Source organism: Calypte anna, chromosome 1 (genome assembly GCF_003957555.1).
Source record: "Calypte anna isolate BGI_N300 chromosome 1, bCalAnn1_v1.p, whole genome shotgun sequence".
In the NCBI taxonomy this organism is placed as follows: domain Eukaryota; kingdom Metazoa; phylum Chordata; class Aves; order Apodiformes; family Trochilidae; genus Calypte; species Calypte anna.
Window position 1 is genome coordinate 132731755 of NC_044244.1, and position 19632 is coordinate 132751386.

Sequence of the window (19632 nt, forward strand, 5' to 3'; positions counted from 1 at the left end):
GTCCTTGCTGGACTTGGCAAAGCTACATGGTCTTCACTGAGAAAACAGAAGGTCTTGTTGAGTCCCATATTTTGGTGGGAATAACCTGCAAAAAATAGCCATTACCAGAAAAAAATAGCCATGTGACTTCATTAAAAAGCTTTTTATCCCAGTAGGCTCTGCATTTTTTCAGTTTTCAATCCCCAAAGGATTCACTGCATTCAGGTACGATTATCCCACTTAAAAATAAAGACATTATGAACAAGAAGGTGTGTGGCTGCTCAAAGCCACATGAGAAGCCTACTTGAAAACAGAGATCCAAATCCTCACCTGGGGTCAGAATAACATTGTATCTGAGCCTAGGCAATAGAGGGGCATACCCTCCTGTTGCTCCTCGTTATCAGCTCCAATCACCTGCTCAGTCCTGTGGCTTCTCCACAGCCACTGACAATTTGCCAATTTCTAAAACCACAGCATCAAAGGAAAAGCTGCAAAAAGGAATAGCTGTGTGAGATTATTTATTGGCAATGTTTAGGAATTAAGGGAATCAAGAGAAGACACACAAGAATCCCAGAAAAGCTACCCAGTACTGGACCAGCCCCTCATCTCAAAGTGAAGCATTAGGTTCTTCTCTCTGTCCCAAACAGAACTTGGCATTGATGCTCTGTAGCAAGATAGCACTTAATTCTGAAACATCCCTGTTTACTGTCTTCACTCAATATGTACCTTTCTGGGCAATGGTGAGGACAGGCCATGCACCTATGATCAAGTATGTCCATGTGTGCTTTCCAGTTAATTCTTCCAGCTCTGGAGAATTTTTCGTCTCTCTAAAAGCACATCTAGTAGAAGAATGACATTTTGCAATCAAACATTGAATGCATTTTTTATTTAAACATTAAGATTAAATTACAAAAGCTTCTGGAACAAAGAAAGGATGCCAAGGAGGAAAGAGCTGAAAACTCAGATTGCATTTTTTCATTCATTATGAAAGCAAAACACACTGGCAGCAGCAAGGCGTTTCATAGAAAAGTTTCAGATGGACAGTACAAAGATCTTTCTGTCAATATTGTCACTGAAACATCTTGCTGTCTTGAAGCACATCTTTTTTTCTGATCACATTTCTTAGTGTTGGCTGATTGGTTTTCACTGTGGGAAGCAAGTAATCATTACTTCTGAATTACTGTAATTCTTTAGTGTTAATCTCTGCTAATGTAATGCAATCTTCTTGGGAAAATGTCCAAACATCATTCATTTTACCCTAATAAAAATGTCTACTGCTGTTGTTAGAAGTTTTATTTGCACAAGTATGTTCCTAATCTATGTTAATTTCATGCAATATATCTCTAGTTTTTGGAATAAATACTGAAAATTGTTTGAGAAATTCCTTGGAATGCAAAATCCAAACAAACTTCGTATTTTCCTTTAAGGGCAGAGTTCTACCACTCTTATTTACACAAGCAGCATCCTGCTCCCTATGTTAATTCACTGCAAGCTAGAGGCTCAAACAGTGAAAATCAACATAGCCCCATTATTATTTACTGCATTGTATTAACTTTTAATGAAAATTGGGCTGAGCATTTTTAACTGTGGAGTAATATGCTACCCATAACCAGTAGAGGTGCTCAAATATAGCCCTGCACTTAGGAATTTGGCACATTTACAACTGGAGTTACTCAGTAACCTATCAGATGACAATAGTGGAGCTCTTCTGTAAAATATAGGTTAAGCCTACATTTGTATGACTGTACATCTGAAGTATAAAAATCACGATATGTAGTACACTTGAACAGTTAAAAAATATAACTTACTTTATTTGTAAACTATCAACGCAAGATACTCAGCAGCAAAGAAGCCATGTTCAATGTCTTCTGATCTTTTATAAAGATCTGTTGCTGTAAGTAATATAATTGTCTCCAAAACATCTGAGGTTACATGTAGAAACAATCAAGGCAATATTATTTGTACATATTATTAAACATGCAAAAAAACTTCCTGAAGAATATTGCCCAAATGTAGAAAGTCATCTGGATCTCAAATTTTCCTTGGTAGCATCTGCTTTGTAAGTATGGCTCACATGTGGCTTTAGAGTCCTTCAGTTTATTTTGGAGAATTGGCACCTTTAATAACAGGCTCCCTATTCAAATATGTGGCCCAGTAAACTAAATTAAAAGTTCCAAACAGCACTGGAAAAATTATCCGGGACATTTTGTCAATCTTACTGATGCTGTTGTAAGTCTTTTTGCTTTCAGCAGGCTTTTCTTCTGCAGACTTGACTGGAGCAGTTGCAGTGTTGGAGATGACAGATGGGGCTGAGTCCTTTGGCATGTTTGGTGCGGGGGTCAACTTTCCAGTGCTGTAAGTATTAGTTGATTTATTTCCCAGCAATTGGCGTTCTTTTTTCTGCAGGGTAAAGAACAAAACGTTTGACTGAAGGAACAGAAAGGGGAAAAATGTTCTCAAGATACTAACCCAAAAATCTAAGTATGGTAATCAATCATGCTAACAAATGCCTGTTGGGTATTCTGACTTTCACTCCCAAGCATCTGTTTCTGCTTCAACTGTATAGCCCTTAGTCAGGTTAAGCTTTCCCTGATGCCAGAGAAATCTAAAAGCATCCAGCCAGACCCAGATCCCATCTGGTGTGTGCCCTGGCAGCATCTTTTGTCAGAGTAATGTGGTCCTGCACCTGCAGAAGCTGCTGCTTCTCAGGCAGCTGCCAAGATGTGAACCTCACCCTTTTGCTTGCAGCAAGGATTGTTGTGAAGGGCTCATTGGCCCTGCTAGCTTCCTCTCTTTGGATGCTCTTTTGGGATGCTTGCAGGTATGAGGTCTCTCTAGGAGATCATTTGATCAGTCAGTCCTCTTCCAGATTTTTGATTTCAGCTCAAAAGTTTGCTTGTCAAAAGTTTCACAGAACCTCTTTTCTGTCTTTTTTTTTTTTTTTTTTTTTTTTTTTTCCACTGAGGACACTGTGGTGGGGACCCTGACTCATGGAGCCCAGTGTGAATTTTGTAATTTATTTGGAAGAGCACACAGAGAGTGTCCTGCAGAAATACATTTCATAGTATGTGTTCAATATTATCTGAAGCTTGACGACTGAAATCCCATGCCATGTGTGCTCAATGCTTCTGTATCCTTCTGAAAGCATTCCACTCCATACAGATGGTGGACATTGACAGTCTATCTCCATGAAAAGAAAAAGGCATATTTCCTTGATGAAATAAGGTAATTAAACACCTTTCTAACAAAGAAGCTGAAAACTGTCCGTTCAGTTATTTGAGCTACACTGAGTATCAGCTTTTTATTTTAGGTGTTTAAAAAATGTAAGGTAAGCACCTTGATTTTAGCAGCTTCCAGGGCTTTTTTGCCATCCCATGCCCAACTCCTCTTGGTAAAATAGTTGACGGTTGCAAATTCAATCAATGCAGAAAAGACAAAGGCATAGCAGACAGCTATAAACCAGTCCATTGCAGTAGCATAGGCCACTTTTGGCAAAGAGTTACGGGCACTGATACTTAAGGTGGTCATGGTGAGGACTGTTGTTACTCCTGTAAAGGAGGAAAAAATGCAAAGATCATGTTTTCATGCTATTATGAGATCCCGAGCCCAATTTAGCATGATACCTAAAAAAGCCAAATTAAATCAGTCAGAGTTCAGTTACTATGGTCCAAAAGAGTACATTATTTGCTCATCAAACAAAAATACCAGCCTCTGCCCTCAGGTGTTTACTTCTCTGGTGTTCTGGTTATCCCTAGATACAGTGGATATAGATAAGGTTTTTTAAGAGTAACACAAACCCAGCTGTTACATAAACCAAATCCTTACTCGTATTTTAGCCCTGTACACTCATGCATGGTATGTACGGAGGGTCCTCCATGAAGTGGTACTTTGTAACATCAGTGAGCAACTTGTTTAGCAGTAACTTTCTTAACACAGTGGGATTATGGATTTTGTTTTCTCACAAGAAGATTTTATGCATTAAATTGCTAAGTATGAAATTGTAAATGAAGTGATTTTCTTGACTGTAGATCCTACTTTCCCATAGGTCAGTAAATGACAGCATTGCCACTGCTTTCTGCTGTGGAAAGATACACCCAATAGCACCAAATTTAACTCTGTTACAGCCTTGTAAACCTAGAATAGGTACCCCAAATCAGTGAAGAGATTCTGGTACCTGTATTCTCCCCATACAACATGCTGAACTGATTTTTGATCAAGGCTGCTGACTGATTTAAGTAGGTTTGTACAGAAGAATGACTCTTTTAAGAAGAGCTGAACAAAGTTTTACATAATAAACTGTTCCTGCTCCCCTCATATTTCATCTATTGAAAATTCTGTATGTCATCAACCTTCACTTAAGACTGTTTATTTTCTGCGATCTTCTGGTGATAAATCAAGTAATTTAAGAGACCCCAAAGGATTTTTCCATAACAACTTCTGTAGTAAATATACATTTTTAAAATGCAAAATCCTATTAATTTGTTTGATGGTAATATAGATAGTTGTCACTAATTAATCTCTATATGGTTTTCCCAGATAAACATCTTAAAAGAGATAAACAAAATGTCTTGATGTGAAATCTGTTTTAAAGGCTTAGCTAGATTGTACACTAAATAGGATAATATGTATGGGGTTTTTCTTGTCCTAAATCATCCAATATTTTAATCAAGTGGAAAAAAACCCCACCAAAATTTACACCAATTTTATTCTTCTGTCTTCTGTCTTTAACTTTCATATAATTGATTCTTGAGTAAGTTGTGTCATAACTTTGCCAAAAAAGCCCAGACAGTATTTCTAAATGGGTTTTGAATTTAAACTGGAAGAGAACAAGGGCACATCTAGAATATCTCAGGCAGAAATAAGCATTAGTGCACTGTGATCTTGTTACAGCAAATCACTTCCATGAGCCAGACTGATCCTTCCCGCATGCTAAAAGAAAGTGGGATACTCACCAAAGACAGTCCTAGCAGGGACAGATTCTCTGTTTAGCCAAAATGACACTTGTGATAAAATCACAGTCATAATGCAAGGAAGGTACGTCTGGATGACAAAATAACCAATTTTTCTTTTCAGATGAAAATGGGCTGTCATAATAGTATATTCACCTACAAGGAGAAAAATGTGTATGTGGGTAAAATATGGGAGTTTTACTGATTTAGGGATTAATGCAACACCCTCCCTCCATCTCGCCCTCCTCCCCCGCCTCCATGTATTAAAAGATACAATTCATCCATTCTTAATTGCATGAAAAATGGCTGGAAAAACAGAACTTGAGACAGAGGTGCTGCTAGATCCTGCTGGTCTTCACATTTGTTCCTCATAAACAGATGCCAACTGACTGCTCCTGACTGCACTGAAAAGCTGCAGTCCTTTTATGCACCTGGGACATCTTGATGTGCACCAGGCTTAAAAAATCTGAGTTACTGGCCCTGCCTCAGTCTTGCCAGTTTTTAACTCAATCCTACAAACCATCTTATCAAAGTAATGATTAAGGACATCTACTCTTACAAAGCTGATTTAGCAGCAGGACACCTGTTACATCCAAGCCATCAGTTTTCAAGAATGAGAACAGGTCCAGACATTCCTTCTGCACCTCACTGCCTGCCCCAGTGTCAGTGCTGCAAAAAGTGGCAGCTTTGCACATGGGACCTGGAAAGTCTTGTTGAATTCAGTGCCCAAACCCATGAAATTGATCCTTCAGAGAAAAATCCCTCCAGTGCATGCAGTATTCCTGGAATTTGGTACACCTTAGCCCTTTTAAGAGATAGCCTGTTGCTGGATAGACACTGTGTCATGTCTTTTTCACTTGTGAATATTGTACTAACTGCATGGAGAATTTTCTGAAAGCTGCCACAGCAGTGCTAAACTGCCTGTCCTTTTTATATGCCAAATTCAAAGAATTGCCATAATCTGGCTTTTTTTCAGGTCCCCAGAATTTCAATAAAAGCCTAAAAAAATCCATTCCAAAATCGACAGACCAGCTGTCACCTTCCCTAATGTTCTCTTAAAAATCAAAACTTAACTGGTTCTTTCAGACTGTTCTTGTATAACCATATAGTTGTTACTGAAGGCCATTTATTGATGGTAACTGCTCCCCAAAGCAAAAATCTTGCTAGCTAAAACCAAGACCAGTTGCCTAGAAAAAAAAGAGTAAAAAAAATAAAAAATAAGAAAGAATAAAAAAATCACCAGTCCCCTCAGTCCCCTACTAGAACTCCACTCACATTGATATCAAATGAATTTAAAAGCATGCATCATTCAGCTGGGTAGTGATGAATCAGAGCAATACCTGTTCCAAAAGAAATATTGTCCTCTGAGAACAAAACAAATACAGCTAAAATCTCTGTTGTGAGGCTTCTCTATAAACCAGTCACAAAAGGAAAATATATAACAGACTGATTCTCCCTGGAGCAAATATCCTTAGTTGAGCTGTGGCCAGAATTGTTAGATTGGGCAGATAATTCCCAAGTGACAATATGGTTAATTAGCAGTGCACAGGTCTACAAGGACAGGGCTTTTGCAGGTATAGCTGCACTGACACATTAGACTAAAGGAGCTCTGTTATTCTGGGTGAGCTTCACAGACCTTGTTTGTGCTGAGGATTTTAGACAGAAACACTGGAACAGCACAGAAATATCTTAGCTGACAACCTGACCTAACCTTTATGATTTTCTTTTGGATCCTGATTTTCTGGTGAGACAGTTCCCTGAAGAAGGATGTGGAGATGGATGGGGAATGCTGTGAAACCAGGGAAAAATTCCCCTCTGGGAAGCAACATCTAATTCCCTTCCATTTAGGGAAATTTTGAAGCATGGATGCTGAAGATGCTGTGGTCTAAGAGGGAACTCCACTTGCTCTTTACTTAGGAGCATAAAATATGCCAGGAGCAGCAGGGTCTATGTGTCTGTAATCTGTTTCTCAGCTGTTACTGCACTGGGATGTGTTTGAGTCACAGTTTCCCTGCTCACTAAGGAGTGAGGATGTGCATTATTGATTTTGACAGTGTGTTTTCAGAGCTGGAATTAAAAAAAAAATCTACACAGCTGCAGCAGGGCAACAGGATCCCATTTTTTCCTTTTAAAAATTCAGAAAATGAATGCCTACATTTTTATGGCATTCCACAGTTGATTTTTACCTTATCATTTTCTTTAACCTATCAAAGCTCAAGTCTTCACTGAATTTATGGTATTACCTTGATTTTGTACTTGCTCTTCTTCCAACAGGTATCTTCTCTGATGTCTCATGCTGTCCCTTTCAAATATGCCTGCACTAGGCAATCTTTCTCCAGTACACTTAGGGCTTAAAAACTCCCCAGATCTTGGTTTTCTGTTCCCTGGGACCATGCTTTAAGTAAAGCCAAAAGCTGCCTGAGTTGGCCTTTTGTTTATAGCAACAAAATCCTAGCTCTGTTGTAGTGGCAAAGCTCCCTTTTACTTCTCTAAGGCCAGTGTTTATCTTTAGACCATAAGCTTTCTTGAGCAAGAGCTAATTTTTGTTATAGGTTTATGTAGTACTTAAAAAGAGAATCCTGTTCTTGATGGGGTCCACTCATCACTGCACAGAACAATACCAAATCTGCCACTAATGAAAAGCCCTAGAGTGGGAATGGCTTCATTTCTTCACAAGCTATGGTACTGTGCTGCTGCTGCTGGTCTTTAGAGTTTTTTTTTTACACTTTAAAAGCTGCTACAGTACTTATTTAATTTTTTTTTGTTTTGGTTTTGGGTGAGACTAATTTTGGAAAACATGCTTGCAAATTTTCTAGTGTCTCACATGTATTCTTCCATCACCATTATGCTGAAATACAATAGTGTATTTTAATGAGGCTGGACCACTCCCCAGTCTTGTTTGTCTACTAGGTATACCTGGACTCAGCTCTATCAACAATTCTTCTGGCAAGATCCTGATGTTAGGTTTATGATACCACGGTCACTGACTATGCTGACACCAAGAATGTTTTGGTCCATGAGAGATGCCTGTCTCCTTTTTATAGTGATGCATGAGAAAGATTTAACTCAAGACAAAATCAGAATTATTTGATGCAAAATGAAGGGTTGAATGCTTCTTTTATTATTTAGGCTTTGGATATTTCAAGGCCCAGGCTCCAGCTGGCAGAAGATAAAAGAGTGGGGTTTTGTTTTCTTTTGTGACACTGCAGATCCTAAGTTAGTGATGAGAGATTCTGCATGTGGGGAACAGAACTATTTGTGGAAGTGAGATCCACTTGGACCTAAATCCTTCATATGATTGTTTTCAGCGCTTGCACCACCAGGACATAACAGATGTTGGACCTGCTGGAAGCAGTGTGAGTAGTCAAATATCTTCTCTTCTGGGGGAATGACATTTGAGGATGCTAGAAAAAAAAATCCCTAACAGGTGGTACATGTCAGAGCTACTTTCTGTGGCATGGCTAAAACATTCCCAGTTTCAAGATCGGTTGGTGAATTAGGAGTTTCAGGATATATTTTCTTAGAAGACAGATGAACTTTACATCTTGCCTACAAAATCAGTAGAATCCTAAGAGATTGGTGCAGGTCCAGCATTTCCATTAAAAAAAACCAAAACCAACAACAAAAAAGACTATTAAAAAGGAGAGCATAAATGTCCTATGACAGACACAAACATTTTGCCTGTTCAACTCTAAGGACCATGTAGTATGACTCATGTGTTGAAAAACCTGCAAAAGACCCAAGCACTTGGGTTTGTGCAATAGATATTTGTTTTTTCTGTCTCACATTCAACCATCTAATAGCAGGAAGAAATGCCTTAGATGGTCGTTTATAAGTAACCCTGATTATTGGTCTCCTACAAGCTTGATGAACTCCAGAAAATCCATCGCTGACTGATGCTTTCCCTGTGCAAAATCGGATTTTTGTATTTTGCTAATCCCCAGTTACAATCTGTGTCCTGCTCTTTGTGATCCACCCTGCAATCAGAATCCAACCAGCCCAGATGTAACCTGGGACATTAATATAAAATCTTGACGTTGGAAAACAAGCGTTTATTAGCCTAAATCTTAAGATACAGGACGGGGGTGGTAACTGGGCAGAAACTTTGGTATTTGTCTGAAGAGTCCCCTGTTTCCTTGGGCTGAGAAGTACGAGGAGCTTTCACAGGCAAAGCTGCAAAGTGGAAGTAGCCTGGAGCTGACACACTGGAGCACTCACTGCCACTGCCTGGGCTGGATGGTTGTCTTGCTCTGAGGAGCAGGACGAGTTCATAGGAGATGCCCCAGTACATTCTCTGGCTCTTTTTCTTGGCAGCGATGAAGGTGAGAGGGGAGCTGCCGTTCATTGCAGAAAACAACGCGGCTATGATGGTAAACTGGTAAGGAAAAAAGTTTCTTTGCTTTTTAATGGGCGATAGCATACTCATCCTTTTCCTGCAGCAGCAATTGCTCTGATTGTCTCTGTGCTTCTCTTGACTTTAGTTATCTTTGCTTTAGCAACAGCTTTGTCTCCTGAAACAGGCAAGGGACGGGGGGGAAGCCCTATAGGGTGAAGCTGGTGGTTGTGTTTAGTGACTCCCCTGCGGAGCCTCAGGTGAGCTTTCCCTCACTTTGTCTCTGGTTTGGAGAGTTAATGGCAAACCCATCCTCCCCCCTTTAGGTGAAAGCTTTAGATATCTTCATGTTTCAGACCAAGTAACTTTGTGTGCTATTGTAGGCATACCTGTTTTCACATCTCCTAAATTTCCCATGGATAAATAAGAGGTTCCTAGCTCAATCTATACCTTGACCTCATTAATACTGCCTTTGGTTTACAGCCCCACATTTTTCACCGGCAACACGGTGCAACACCATAAGATGCTGTGCTTTGCCAGCAGGCATTGCTCCCAGCCATGTTGCTGGTTGCCCCCTTCCCCCTCCCCAGAGCCCATGCAACCAGCCGTGGTGGAAATCACCCCTTCCCCTCATGGCAGGCTATTCTTTCTCCAGTCTAAGGAGCCCCCATGCTGGATGCCACTGATGTTTTCCAGACGACTGCATTGTGTAACCTGGTTAAGCCCCCATCCTGCCGAGGCCACGCATGTGACCCCTGTCCCGGCCTCGACCCCCCCCGGCCATCCCCCCACCAATGCGTGCCCAGGGCTGCCCTTGCGTGGCAGCCTTAAGAAGCAGCAGGACATGGCTCACGTGGGTGCCTGGACTGGGATTAAAGCTTCTTTGCCTCCCTAATGCTGCCACATCTGCCGCCTCCGCTCGTAGCCGGGGGAGGAAATGGGAATCCTCGGGGGTTTGCACCTCCTCTCCGGCCACGTCGTCCCCCAGACACGCTGCAGAGCCACGCCACAGCTCCCCCCTGCCCTCCATTTGCTCCCTTTTTCCCTCCTTCTCTCCTCCCCCGCCTCACTCCCCCCCCCAGGGTTTCATCAAGCAAATCATTTTAAAGCGATGATTGAAACGGATCAAATGCGTGGGTGGCATTTGCCTCCCGAGGCGGTTCCTCCCACAGGGAAGTAAAGCAGCAATAGGGCTGGCAGCCTCACCAAGGGCAGCTGCCAAGAAGCTGTGTGCAGCTCCGCCAGCACTCTTGTGAAATAGCAGGAGCTTGGATGCATCTTCAGGAACAGCCTTGTGACACAGCAAAGAGTCAGCTTATAACCTTCTCAGCGTTGCTTCTGCTGAGTTGCCAGGAACCTGCACAGGTTCTGCCTAGCACCCCACATCCCGAAGATGCTTGCCCTAGATTCCTTGAAAAAAAACTGGAGCCTGTGGATCTCCCCTCCTGCTCCAGCTAGCAGCAATCACGGGATGGAAATATCCTCCCTACCTGTACTGGTACTGATGTTTTCAGTTCCTACAGTTTGTCCCATCAGGTGGTATTGGTTAAGTCGTGATCCGTCTTCAGCCACCACCACAGAAGTTGTGGTGCTATTAGTCCACACGTAGATCACTTCAGAATTGGGGTAAGCATCTGTTGATAAGGGGGAAGAAACACAGCGGTGAGCAAAACCCACTGTATAATATTTTAGCAGATCCTTAAACAATAAGTGGTGGGGTAAGGAAAAAAGGGAGGAGTGAGAGTGAATGAAGAAAAACAAATAAAGATGATATAATCATGTTCCCATATACCAAGCTCAAAAATGATTAGGTTGAAGCTTTCTAATATAACAGATGTGTGGGATGGTTTGTCAAAGGCAAAGGTGGATCTATAAATATAATCCATCACAATCACCCTGTTTGGGAAAGAACAGCTCAGACCTATATTCTCCTAGCTGGCAGCTCCTAGTCCCCAGCAAGGTGTGAAAGATGTTTTGCTGAAATCCCTCCTCAAAAGGAATGGGGCACCTGAAGTGCCTGGACAATTGGGACAATGCCCTCTGTGACTTGTCCTATCTCCAGAATAAAATACTAAGAGGCTCCATGAGCAATTGCAGGGTGTAGCTAAAGGAAGGTGGGATGCATCTGCCTGTGTGATGCTGAGGAGCAGAGGCAGGATTCAGGGATGAGACTGAGTGAAGGAGAGAAGAAGGGAGGAGAGCCAGGAGGGGGTCTTGCACATACCAGAGCAAATGGTGGTGTGGAAACACCTGCACACCTGGAGATGTGAATGTGGTAAGATTTGTCTCACATTCATGTGTGAGTCCTAGGAAATAAATGTGGTGGCAGGACTGCCAACTTGTTCCTTCCTCTCTAATGTTCCTTTATTTTTTAAAGCCCTAACACCTGGAGTAATTATGCTATTGTGAGGGAATCTCATTTTTCTTTTAGAAAGACAGTCATTACTGGTTTAATTTTTTAAGCCTGATAGTCTCAAAAACTCCAGGAGTCAACTATGTATTTAAATATACTTTACTTAGTTTATGTAGCTCTCACACTTTTTAGAACACCTTGATTACAGAAAGATTTCAGGTGGTGTTACAGCAGTCAGGTTATATTAGGCTGGAGTCCATTGTACTAAAATCTCTGGAAAGCAGGTAAAGCTCATTCTCCCAATAGGAGATCAAAATTCGGTAGATGTCAAAGCAGTGTGAAGTCAAATACCAGTATCTCACCTTCTGCACTCTGTAGCTGGAAAGCTGAGGGTGCAAATATTTCCTTATGAAAAAACTCACATCCTAGTTCAATGCAGACTGTGCAGGAGGCCACACACAGTGATTTTACAGATAAGGAGTTGAGAGTCTAGGGCAAAAAGTTATCTTGAAGGATTGCGTGTAGTGGCTACATCAGACTGCAAGTTTTGCTCGTGAGAGCTAATGAGCTGTCTTGGAAAGCTGCAGCTTCAGGGGGGGGTTTAAAAAATTTCTCAGATAGTGGGTCAACATGAGCTTCTGAGGCAATGAAGCTTGAGCTTCTGGCAAGAAATATACTAAGGAAGTACCTGGATCTAATCAGGAACATCAAGCAGAACACAGAAAGTGATCCCAGTTCAAGGTAAAAGCTGGAGCAGGTCCAAAGGAGGGCAACTAGGCCGGTGAAGGGACTTGAGCACAGACTCTATGAGGAGAGGCTGAGGGAGCTGGGGCTGTTCAGCCTGGAGAAGAGGAGGCTCAGAGGAGACCTCATCACTCTCTACAACTACCTGAAAGGAGGGTGTAGCCAGGGGGGGGGGTCGGTCTCTTTTCCCAGACAACTCTCAGCAAGACAAGAGGGCATGGTCTTAAATTGTGCTGGGAGAGGTTTAGGTTGGATATTAGAAAGAATTTCTTTATTGAGAGGGTGATCAGGCATTGGAATGGGCTGCCCAGGGAAGTAGTGGATTCTCCATCCCTGGAGGTATTTAAAAAGAGACTGGATGTGGCACTCAGTGACATAGTCTGGTAACTGCAGCAGTAGTGGATCAAGGGTTGGACTTGATGATCTCTGAGGTCCCTTCCAACCCAGCCAATTCTATGATTCTATGTGTGTAACATCATGAGCTGGAGATCACTTAGATGCTGGAGCAGGTAGCAGGAAAGAAAGCTGCATCTTGTTCTCAGTGCTACTAATCTCCTGTGGCATCTGCAGGAAGTGTTTCCAGGAGCAGGACACTAGGCTAGAACCTTGCTCTTCCTAAGTTTTATTGTTCACACCTCAGAAAAGATAGGGAAGTAATGGGGACAGAAAGGAGGAGAGTTCAAAAGAGGGTCATTAGTATGTCCAGGTACTGGAAAAGAAGTCATGATTTGCAGCTTAAGGAGCTCAACTTATTTGGCTCACTGACAAGAAGCTGAGATGTGATTCAAGAGATCAATATAGATACTTGCATACAGACATCTAAACCCAGGGTGAAATTCTTATACACAAAGGGAAAAGAAAAATTCAATTCATGTGAAAAGCAGAACACAATTTCCTAACTAGGGGGGGGAGTAATTAATAGGTGGATAACTTTCTGAGAAAAAAAAAAACTTATGGACTACTGTCACTAGAAATATAATGTTGAGATGCAGTCCTTTTCTGTCATATATCTGACAGCTGTTGCTCCTGTATACAGGGCTGGAGATGATCCAGGGTTTGGAAGCTGAGGATCTACAAATCCTCTATCTCTTGTTATCCAGGCAGCCACGCAGAACTTCCTGCATGCCTTCCATGTGCTTGTATTTATAGCTGTGCAGTAAAATTACTATAATTACACCTCAGCATCTGCTTTTAAAGGCTAAGAAAGTTTATCTTTCCTATTTAAAATATTTCCATCACAAAAAGTGATGGAATTTTACCTTATCTTTGGAGCTGGGATACTTTCTCATTGCAAAGATGATTACATGTTCACAATATGCTGTAAATCATTCCCAACTCAGATCTGGAGAAGGTGAGGAGGAAGAGATGGGTACATTTAAAAAGGTGCTGCAGAACCCCACCGTTTTAAAATGCTTATATGGTATATGTTGTTCATATGCTAATATCCCCAGTAAATACTGCATTTATGTAGGCAGATTTAGGATTGCTGGGCACCTCACATGCAAAAAAAACCAACAACAAAAAAAAGCATTGAAAGCACTGGACTTCTTGCTAGGATGATCCAGAGGCACCCTGCCTTAGCAATTCCTTGTTACTGCAAGGATTACAAACATTGGGATAATTGGGCTTGTCCTGTTTTCTGCCAACAGCACACAATAATTCAGCCTGACTAGATGCTTCCCAGTGAGAGTATTGTAACTGAATTCCACCAAAACTGCAACCACACAGGAACATAGACCTGTAAGGCTTAAACAGATAGTCAGATGCTTCAGTTCTTTGCTTAGCCTTGTGGCGCTTAAAGTAAATCACCTTTGAACTGAAGGCTTTACAGGATACTTAAAAACATGTACCAGTTCAGGGTTGGAGGCTTCTATGCTGGAGAAGTCCAGCACCTTCTCCTGTTAAAAAAAAATAAAATCTGTAATTCAGAGAGATGCTAGAAGGTGCCAAAACTGCACCCAGCTGCACACAGCTCTCACAAGAAATACTCTGTGGGGCTGCTTTCTTTTGAAACTGAGGCAGGGAAAGAAGGCTGCCCGTCCCAGGCCATCTGATAAGAGAGGGGACTCAGGCAGGTAAGAGCAGAGCTTGAGGCTGGTCCCTACCTGGGAGGAGGACTCCAGCCTGCAGGTTTTCTTTCACAAGAAAATATCTATGGTGAGGCTACAAGATGGAGAGCTGTGCTGCTCTTTGACCAGGAGTATCAATGGGATGAATAGTCCAGGTAGAAGAGGATAGATGGTTATAGCCAGGGCTTTAAGACTCAGCAGGGTGACCCCAAACTGATGCAGCCTTCAGTGATTTTCTCCCCTCCGAAGTCTGCCTCATTAAGAATAAAATGAATATACTCTAATCTAGAGATAATCTGTTGTGCAGGATCACATGTATTTCCTCAGTAAGTTTGCAGACACCAAACTGGGTGGAAGTGTTCATCTCCTTGAGGGTAGAAAGGCCCTGCAGAGGGACCTGGACAGGTTGGATCAGTGGGCTGAGGCACACTGTATGGAATTCAACAAGGCCAACCCTGAAGCTGAGTCAGGGGAGTTTTAGACTACAGATTAGGAAGGATTTAATTACTGAGAGAGTAGTCAGGTGCTGGAATGGTTTGCCCAGGGAGCTGGTGGACTCACCATCCCTGAAAGTATTCAAAAAACAGACATGGCACTTCAAGGCATGTTCTAGTGGGCATGGTGGTGTTAGTTTGAGGTTTTTTGTTTGGTTGGCTTTTGTTTTTTTCTTCTGGGTGGATGGAGAATTGGAGTCGGTGATCTTAGAGGTCTTTTCCAACCATGAAATTCTGTGATTCTGCGCTGTCTGATATGATTTTCATCTATCTTCCATGCAAACATAAGAAAGCATGGTCAGTATTTTTAAAAGTTTAGTGTCTCCTTTCCTTACTATGGGCCACTCTGAGTTCCTTGAAAGAGAAAAATGGAGACAATGTCAAAATATGAATGCAAATGTAAAAAGATACAGCCATGCTTTCAGTCCATACACACCCTTCAGAGAAACTTCCAGTTCTGACAGAAAAAAAGCCACCATGGCATGCACCTTGGTCTTGCAGCTAAATAATTTAGTATCTCGTTTCTGGTCATATTGATAAACCTCCAGGAAGATAAATGTGGGTGCTTATAGCAGGTATTTCTCCTCCTACCTCAAACCTGCCACGTTTTTCCAGAAACATCAAACTCCAGTTATCCCTAATTTGACTACAAAAAGCTCCAGATCTCCCTCTGATAACCCACGCAGTGTAATCAAGCACAGTCATATTGAAAGCTGAAAGTATTGGAGTAGTCTAGAATAAAATTATTTTGCTATTGGGGTAGATCAGGTGCTAATGAAGAGATGATATAATTCATTGTCATACCACATTGTGTAAAAACCATTCCCCACTAAAATAAAGCTTCAATCAGCTTGCCTACTAGCCATGGTTGCTAGAGGACTGTGGAACTTAAGATCATGTTTTCTGGAGTTTTAAGAAAGATTTACTGCTGATAAGGGAATAAGGCCGTCACCTCTTCTAGCTGCTACACACAGAAGTCTCCCAAAAGGTCACAGAAAAATGTATTAAAGGCTTTGGTTCAGAAAGCTGGGAGAATGCTTCTGGAGTTGCTGTAAAAGCAAACTCAGATTCAAAGTCACGCAAAATCGAAGTGAGACTGATTGATGTTTATTCTACTTCAAGCTAATGGGCTGCTTCTGTTTTTATGAATCAAAATAGTTAGATTGGTATTCTTTATAACCATTTTAGTGGCTTGCTTAAAGAAAGGGAGAAACCTCATTAAGATATTCTTTCTCTTCCAGGCATAGTCTTTGAAAAGAAAAATAAAAGTAGCAGGTGAGATGAATAGCTAAAATTACAGAGAGGTATAATATTATTAAAAGTGAGAAAATTACAACAGGAATTTATTTCTAGTGGACATTTGATAAATAGCTGCAGGCTTATCACCTACCAGAATGATGAAATAAGCAATTTCTTCTCATATCTGTTTATCAATGAGCAGATCCATTTTCCTAACAGCCAATACACACCACAAAATATGAAACTGGTAAAGATCTCCCTTGTTCTTCTCCCACCCTCTTTCCATTCTTGTATGCCTGGCAAGGAAAGCATGACATGGGCTTTTTTATGCCAGGAAACAGAAAGCAGGGGAGTCAGCACAGCCAAAGGGAGGACACACATTAAGACAAAGTCTCTGCTCTGATAAAGACAGTTTGGTAAGACCTGGAGTATCCTTGCCATTTGCCTTGGCAGTGAGGGATGCCCTGTTTTCCCTCTTTTAATTTTCAAATGAATCAGTATGAACAGTGAAGTATCCTCCTGCATGTCCAACAAGCCACTCACCCGCAGGAAGCCTCCTCCTGCCACTGCCCCACCAGAGTGTGTATTAAGTCAAATAAACCCAAATGTGGGTGGTTGAGTCTAAACTTTGGGTTGATGGAAGCCAGATCTATGACTGATTTTTAAAGTTATAACACACGAAAAAAAAGAAAACAACCCAACCCAACAACACTGAGGTCTTCCAGTTAGTTTTCCTATCTGCATGACAGGGCATAAAATAAATTAGGAAAAAATAATTGCTCTCATAAACACCTCACAGAAAGCCCTTAAAGCAGTGCCTGCACAATTAGGTGAAGGCAACCTGTGAAATATGGGATTTGTGTGTATGGGTGCCCACCCTGCATACTTGAGTTGCATTCCACAATTAAACAAAATATTTATCCACAAAACATGGATGTTGATTTTCTTTCAGAATCACGCTGGTCAGAGGCTGAATGAGCTTATAGACATACTGTAGAAAGATCACTTTTGTTTTTTTTTTTATTCATGACACTTGTGCAGTTATAGTCGTAGCCTTTATCTGATATTTAGATATCAGATGTACTGCTATGTACTGATATTTAGTACATGCCACAGGATCATCATACTGCCTAATTTTGAGAGTATTGCTAATCCCCATCAAAGCCTGTTCATTGTGGAAGATGTGCACAAATTGTCAGCTTCTTTTTTTTTTTTTTAAGAAGCTTTAATTACAATCTGAATATACATACAAATATCTATCTTGTTCTCTTATCTCTCCTTTAATGTTTTTGACTCACTTAGAGGCTGTTGGACAACTCCACAGAGATCCAGATTTACAATCCCTCAAAGACTTCTGTAGGCAGTAAACCAGTTCTGCTTCTAAGCTATCTTGTACCAGCTTGAATTCCTAAGAGTCAGGATGGGTTTCTTCTGGTTTGTGCATGAATACTTTGTAACCCATTACAAATCATCTTTCAGTAATTGTGCCTATGCAACTGAGGCCAGATTTGAGCTCTGTAATTGGAATTTCCTGGTAAATTGAGTTGGTAGGAATGAAAGGTGTACAAATGAAGTAACTCCATAGAAAGAAGTAGTGGAAAAGAGAACTAGTGAAAATGCAATTTTAAATGTAAATGTAACAAGACATGGTACTAAATATGCATGGATTGAGTCTAGGGGGAAATAGCTTTTTGCAACAGTAAGTTATTATAGTAGGATAGCAAGTTAAATACTAAGAGAAATGTATTCACATAATCTATGATTAAGAGCCTAAAATGAAGACTTTGGAGTACTGTGGTAAATTCTACTGTTCTTGGGAGAATTTGAGGGTCATGAAAATTCCCTTGGGGACCTGAAATCATAAGAATTATGACTGATCATTTAAACTGTCACGAATTTACAGCATGTGGATAAGCAGTACCCATGATTCTAAATACGTGCCACATACAAGAAGTATAACATGTATAAATTCAGGGGATTACAAATTTGCATCACGCAGAATCAAGGAATGTTTGACTCTGGAAGGCACTTCTGGTGATCATCCAGTCCCACCTCTTCTTCAAGCAAGTTTTCCATGAATGTTACCAGTCAGGCTTTGAGTATATCCACAGATAGAGACTTTCCAGCCTCTCTAGTCAACCTGTTTCAGTGTTCAGTCACCCTTACAAGTAAAAACAGGTTTTCTCATGTTCAGATGGAATTCATTGTTTAATTTGTGTCCATTGTCTCTCCTGTCACTGGGCACCACTGGGCAGACCCTGGCAACCACTTCTTCATTCCCTCCCTTCGTGTCTTTATACAGATAGATTAGGTCTCCCTGAGCCTTCTCTTCTCCAGGCTGAATAGTCCTAACTCTCTCAGTCTGTTCTTACATGAAAGATGCTTCAATTCTTAAATTATTTTTGTGGCCCTTTGCTGGATTCACTCCACAAAGTCTGCATTTTTTTTTTCTGTGAAGCTCAGAGTGGGACATAGTGTGAGTAGAAATGAAATGCTCAGAATAAAAGAGTTTCGGAATGGCAAAGTATCATCTAGATGGGTTGGTGGATAAAATCCAGAGAGGAAATTATTCATGGACTTGAAATAATTCTTGTATGAAAACTCATGACAAAAGACAATAGGACACCACTGGCACTGAAACAGGCAATAGGAAGTTCAGCATCACTAAAATGATCATTTCCACCTTTCCTGATGTTATAATAAAAAATATAATTTGATAACATAGGCATTATTTTATATGTTTTTTCCGATACACAGTTTTATTTGATCTTGTCACATTCTACAGGCAATAAAAGAGGATGTTCTGAAAAATGTGCCAGCCAGGTCTCAAGAGACTTCATTACTAAGCAACACTAATATAGTATACTGATCATTACTAAAAAAAAAAAAGACCCTAAATTGGATCAAAATGACTCTGTTTCAGAATACAATTTAAAAGTCACCTCAGGAAAAGGTGGGAAAAGGAATGTGACAGAAGTGTCTATGGTTTGGAGATGAAATGGAAGCACAGGCTGTACCCATGAGGTAGGGAGACATACAGTACTAGAGATGCCTGTAAAATTCATTTTGAGGCACACAGTTTTGTAAAGGTCATTTTATTCGGATTTTCAAAGCAAGAGACAGGTGGAACATCTTCTTCATTTTATAAGTTCCAGTTCATGGGAGAAAACACTAAACATGACCTGACTTTAGAGCTCAAAAATATAAACAAAATAAAAAGAAACCCTCATGATTTTGCCTGAAAGCAACTTTGTGATTTTGGAGCTATGATTCATGATGAGCATAGGCAAAGCTGCTGCCTGCTTTAATACAATATATTGACTGTTTGCAAGCTGGTACACTACATCACAGTCATAGCAATACTGAATGCAACACAAATGCTAATAAACAGTTGTCCTGATAATTCACTCAGACACAGTACCCTCACAGGATGTTCTTATACTGCTTAAGAAGAGCCCTGAATTAGGAGCTG

At 40.9% G+C, this 19632-nt stretch overlaps 1 protein-coding gene across 1 annotated transcript in view; it reads right to left on the reverse strand.

Annotated features, from left to right (window-relative positions):
* Nucleotides 1–2076: 2076 nt before the first annotated feature.
* Nucleotides 2077–19632, reverse strand: part of GABRA5 (gamma-aminobutyric acid type A receptor alpha5 subunit) — a 57245-nt gene continuing 39689 nt past the window's right edge. The window contains exons 7-10 of the mRNA XM_030451394.1: nt 10752–10895; nt 4932–5084; nt 3316–3527; nt 2077–2379 (exon numbers count right to left, since the gene is read on the reverse strand). Coding sequence (XP_030307254.1) covers nt 2077–2379; nt 3316–3527; nt 4932–5084; nt 10752–10895 — 812 coding nt within the window. The remainder of the gene's footprint in view (nt 2380–3315; nt 3528–4931; nt 5085–10751; nt 10896–19632) is intronic.